The sequence below is a fragment of the Alligator mississippiensis genome, chromosome 2, assembly GCF_030867095.1.
Source record: "Alligator mississippiensis isolate rAllMis1 chromosome 2, rAllMis1, whole genome shotgun sequence".
NCBI classification, from domain to species: domain Eukaryota; kingdom Metazoa; phylum Chordata; order Crocodylia; family Alligatoridae; genus Alligator; species Alligator mississippiensis.
Genome location: NC_081825.1, coordinates 173,439,353 through 173,444,891, shown reverse-complemented (window position 1 = coordinate 173,444,891; position 5,539 = coordinate 173,439,353). Strand labels below are relative to the sequence as shown.

At 44.6% G+C, this 5,539-nt stretch overlaps 1 protein-coding gene across 1 annotated transcript; it reads left to right on the top strand.

Moving 5' to 3' along the window:
* The first annotated feature begins 491 nt into the window (after window positions 1-491).
* LOC102573243 (olfactory receptor 5AR1) lies at window positions 492-1,449 on the top strand. The gene has a single exon (XM_006263049.3). It carries the CDS (start codon window positions 498-500, stop codon window positions 1,437-1,439), a length of 942 nt encoding a protein of 313 aa, XP_006263111.1. The 5' UTR covers window positions 492-497; the 3' UTR covers window positions 1,440-1,449.
* The last annotated feature ends 4,090 nt before the right edge of the window (window positions 1,450-5,539 follow it).

Sequence of the window (5,539 nt, the reverse complement as noted above, 5' to 3'; positions counted from 1 at the left end):
GCCCTCATGGGTATGGGTTGTAGTTGTGTTGGTCTAAGGACATAGGCAAACAAGTACTTTGAGTAAATCCAATATCTTTTATTAGACCAACTAAAATAATTGGAAAAATTCTTCTTTGCAAGCTTTTGGGTACAAACACCCTTCATCAGGCTGAGGAAGCATCTGCAGTTGCTCTGTCCTCTTCCTGGATAGAATAGAAAAGAAGGCAGAGTCCAGTATGCATGTAAGAAAGCCAGTCAATGAAAATGCAAATTGAGGCAGTCAATGGGTGAGAGACAGGTGTGGGGAGGCAGGGGCAGGACAGGAAAGGGGAATATAGACCTGGTGATAAGAATATAGCTGGTATTATGCCATCATGACACTTTTTAATTCATTCCGGGCACTGAAAACCTTCCATGTACAGACTTCAGCATACCAGTTCCATCCGAATGATACTCCTGCAGGACATTCCTCTTCTAACTATTGTCCTTTGTTTTTGCCCTACAGACACCAAGAAAATGGAAATAGAAAACCAGTCCATGGTGACAGAATTCAGTCTCTCAGGATTCACTGTCCATCTGGAGCTACAGGTCCACCTACTTGGGGTGTTCCTGTCAATCTACGTCATCACTGTGGTGGGGAATCTCGGGATGATTTTGCTAATAAGGTCAGATTCCCGACTTCACACCCCCATGTACTTTTTCCTCAGCAACTTGTCCTTTGTAGACTTCAGCTTGTCATCTTGTATCACACCTAAGTTGCTAAGAAATCTTTTGGCAGACAGGAAGGTCATTTCCTATGCTGGCTGCCTTTCCCAGTTCTATTTTTATGTTGTATTTGGTACTACGGAAGGATTCCTGCTGGCGGTCATGGCATATGACCGCTACATGGCCATCTGTAACCCACTGCACTATAGAATAGCCATGTCCCGTAGAGTCTGTGTCAGCCTGATTGCTGGCTGTTATCTGGGTGGAATTATCAACTCTACTGTGCACACAGGCACCATGCTCCGATTGTCCTTCTGTGAAATCAGTGTTATCAATCATTTTTACTGTGAAGCCCCCCCACTCTATGCAATCTCATGCACTGACACCAACATCAACAGCATGGTTATATTTGCATTCACAGGGATAATTATATTAGTTACTGTAACGAGCATCATTGTCTCCTACACCTTCATCCTGGCCGCCATCCTGAAGATCCGCTCAGCTAAGGGCAGGCACAAAGCCTTCTCCACCTGTGCCTCCCACATGACAGCAGTTTCCCTCTTCTACGGATCTGTTGCATTCATGTATCTACGGCCCAGCTCCAAACACTCCCAGGATGTAGACAAAGTGGCCTCCTTGTTCTACACAGTGGTGACCCCCATGCTGAACCCCCTGATTTACAGCCTGAGAAACAAGGAAGTAAAAGATGCCCTGAAGAGACTGATGAAGAAAAAAAGGGACATATGTATGTGATGATGATGAGTTGATCATAAATGAAACATTCTAAGTGGATAAATATGGGAACTATTCATTCTGGTTTTTTTACAACAGACAAACATGGTTAGCTATTTGCTAACTACCAACAAACAATATTTTATTTGCAGTAAATTATATTGAGGTTGACTCCACATGGGTAATATATGCTGAAATATCAGTTTCCATATCCACAACAAGGTTTTAGCACAGGTTGGTTAATTTTCTCCTAATTATGGTGGTCTTAGTGACAATGTACCCTAATCTACTCCTAATCTATCTACCCTAAGGCTCCTTAGTCTCAGTATGAAGCCCTCCCTTTTGGAAGAGGGAGACCCTGGGTTTCCTGATTACTGCCAACAAGAGTCAGTGAATAGGACCATCTCTTGCCATATGGACTTGGCAATACTCTTACCTGTGATGTGATTGTTAAAACCCTGTATAGAAAAGGCAGAGAATTAGGTTTAAACCCCTTCTATATAAGCAGGGGAGGGGGTAGCATGCAATCTAACATAGTCTTCCCCTGTTAACTTTTAATTTGTGCTCATTTTTTTCTTGGACTTACACCTAGGTACCATGGACCTAACTAGCCAATGCATAGCCTACTAAGCTTGCTCTGTAAATCCATGTTGTTAAACCTGAACCCCACGTGAGGCCCAACAACTAGGGGAACCGACGAATCAATTGCCCACGGGATCATGAGTGACCACTTGTGGGGCAAACACAAGCACACACTGCGTTCAACAGTTTTATTGAAGTGGAGGCAACTTTGGGCAGGTCCCCACCAAACTGAGGAGTGGCACAGAACATCAGTGCATTCATACATTTATACTTTCCAGTCCACACTCATTAGCTTTAAATCATGCCCAGTTTCCCCCTGTTCCACCCACAGCTCCGCCCCTGTATTTACATGAAATTGGCTATGCATTAGTTCATTACCATGAAACTTTCCACTCTGCGCCTGCATGAGGTCGTCACCCCTACTACCTTCGGTCACCTGCGGTTACTCATCTTAAAAGCCTACTTTATATTTTCCCTCTTAATATACCATTGGTTTCCTCCCCTGTCTGGTTTAAGTTCCTCTACTTCACAACTAAACAAATAGTCAAATGATTAGACAAATGATTAACTATTCAAAGCCCCTAAGTAAACAAACATGTAAAACAAACATTGCACTTCTGCTAACTTTAGCACCTTAGGTCTTATGCCTGGTTAAATCTCCAACTTGGGCATAGGCAATGTACGTATCAGCTGCAAAACCAAGACGTTTCAGTGTTCAGGCTCAGCACGAATCAGCAAGGGAAAAGACTGGGAGAAAGAGCAGATTGCAAACAGCAGGGGGAAAAGGAGCAGTGGAAAAAGGGCAGGAAAATGGAAGCATAAGTAAACAGTGCATCATCTGCAAGACCAATGCAAGGGCGTATCATAAATCAGCAGGAAAAAAGGGCGGGAAAATGCAAGGGTTCACCATCCTAACACATGTATGAAGAGTAAGTGTGCAGACTAAATTAGTAATAGGATTCCAAAGTGTGTATAAATGCCCAAAACAGCACATATGCAGCTGTGCGCATAGGTGACTGGTGGGGGAGGCATGGCGGGGCTTGTGCCCTCCATGACAGGGCCGTCCCCACTGCTGACATCACTGATGGATTCTGTGGGTGCCTCCCCAGACTCAGGAGGCACCAATCGCTCATGGCTGAGAGTGCCATTTTAGGTGAGCAAAGCTAAAATTGCACCCTCAGCTCCCCAGAGCACTTCTGGAGCTCTCATACTTCTCCAGTTCCCCACCTGATGGTTTGCTTGGATTCTGAATTTCTTGCTCCCTGGAGCTGTGAACTGCCTAGGTTCCTGCCTCACAAGCTAATGAACTACTCAATTGTTTAGTTCTTCTATAGCACTTGCTGCCCACTTTCATAGCTACTGACCTGCTGGGTTACCTGGCTTTAGGAGGACAACCAGAGGAACAATCTGCCTTGCTCGCTTATATCAAAATGTGCCAACAGAATCCACAGAATCCCACCAAATATTTCAGTGCCACTGATTCAACCTTTTCCAACAAACACAAAGCTTTTCTTCCAGAAATTTTTGACCAGCACTAACTAAGAATGACAAGAAAAATAGATTTACAAAGTGAGATTGAAATAAGAAGAATAACTGCTTTGGACTTGGTGGTCATTTAAACTGGTTTCTGTAGTGGGGGTCCCAAAACTGGACAGAGTACTCCAGATGTGGCCTCATCAGTGCTGAATAGAGGAGAATCATCACTTCCCTTGACCTACCAGCAACATTCCTACCAGTGCAGCACAGTATGCCATTAGCCTTCTTGGCAACAAGGGAACACTGCTGGCTCATATTCAGCTTATTGTCCACTGTAACCCCCAGGTCCTTTTCTGAAGAGCTGCTGCCCAGCCAGTCAGCCCCCAGCCTGTAGCAGTGCATGGGATTGTTTCATCCTAAATGCTGGACTTTGCACATGTCCTTGTTGAACCTCATGAGATTTATTTTGGCTCAATCCTCCAATATGTCTAGGTGTCTCAGAATTCTAGCCTTACCCTCCAATGTATCCCCCTAGCTTGGTGTCATCTACAAACTTGGTGAGGGTGCACTCTATGCCATCCTCCACATCATTGATGAAGACATGGAACAAAACCAACCCCAGGACTGACCCCTCAGGCACTCCACTTGATACTGGCTGCCAACTAGACATCATGCCATTGATTTCTACCCTCTGAGCCTGATGCTCCAGACAGTTTTCTATGTACCTTACAATCCATTCATCTAGCCCATACTTCCTCAGTTTGCCTGTGAGAATGTTGTGGGATACCATATCAAAAGCCTTTCTAAAATCAAGATAAAACACATCCACTGGTCTCCCTGCATCCAGAGCCAGTCATCTCATCACACATGGCAATCAGATTGGTCAGGCATGACTTGCTCCTGGTGAATCCATGCTGACTGTTCCTAATCACCTTCTTCTCCTCCAAGTGCTTCAAGGTGGATTCCTCAAGGATCTGTTTCATGATTTTTCCAAGGACTAAGGTGAGGGTGACTGGTCTATAGTTCTCTGGATCCTCCTTTTTCCCCTTCTGAAATATGGGCACTATGTTTGCCCTTTTCCAATCAACTGGGACCTCTTCTGATGTCCATGAGTTTTCAAAGATGATGGCCAGCAGCTCTGCAACCACATCAGCAAACTCCCTCAGCTCTGTACTTGCTGGATCACTCTATCTGTGTAGTTCCTGTACAAAAGAAAACAGCTTCTCAGGAAACAGAGACTGAGGTTTTGTCGCTTGGTCACTTCAGTTTACCTATCCAAATTCCATCTGCCCCACAATGGGCTTGTCAGTGATCTGGGGTATCCGAGCCTAAAGTGCTGTCACAGAACAGCTTGACAGTATGTCAGGTTGTACATAGGAGCTCATTGACTGATTCGTATTCCCCTGGAGGGAGCTAAGAACTGATCAAAACCAAGCTTCCTCTGTAAAGGAAACAACGACACAGTCTTGGTGTGACCCCTTTGAGATCTGAGGCCAAATATTTGTTGATTTACTTAACACACAGTTACATCCTCTGTGTGCCATCTGCTGCCAGCATAAAAAAAAACCCTAAAAACAAATTAAGGGCCTGTGTTCAGCAGTTTCATCCTCCTGGGGCTAGAGGTGCTCCTGGAGTTCCAATTCTCTGAGTGCTGGTAGCGCAAGTGTTAATAAGGAACCAGCTTATTTCTGGTTACACGAAGACCTACTTTATAGCTACATGTGACAGGTAGAGTGTAGAGATGAGAACCAGGAGAGGCAATGAAGCACTGGAGAGAAGGTCAGTTTCATAGCATCTTTGCTCCTGCCATAAATTACTTGGTAAGACTTATATAGGGGAAGGAGCACATTAACCTTAGAGGGATATTCCACTTTATCTTTCTGCACATAAACCCATCTTTAGTGTAGGAGGGAGAAGAGTCAGGGAGATGAGGAGGAGCAGTGATTAGGAGAGAGAAAGGGGGAATGAATGTTCATTAGAGAGAGAGACAATCTTGCTGGAAAACCCCAGCCCTAACACTGAAAATTGTGCTGCGTTCAGCAAATATTTCTCCTTCCCCTGGA

Coding starts and splice junctions, on each gene's coding strand:
- LOC102573243 (XM_006263049.3), top strand. CDS start 498: ATGGAAATAGAAAACCAGTCCATGGTGACAGAATTCAGTCTCTCAGGA.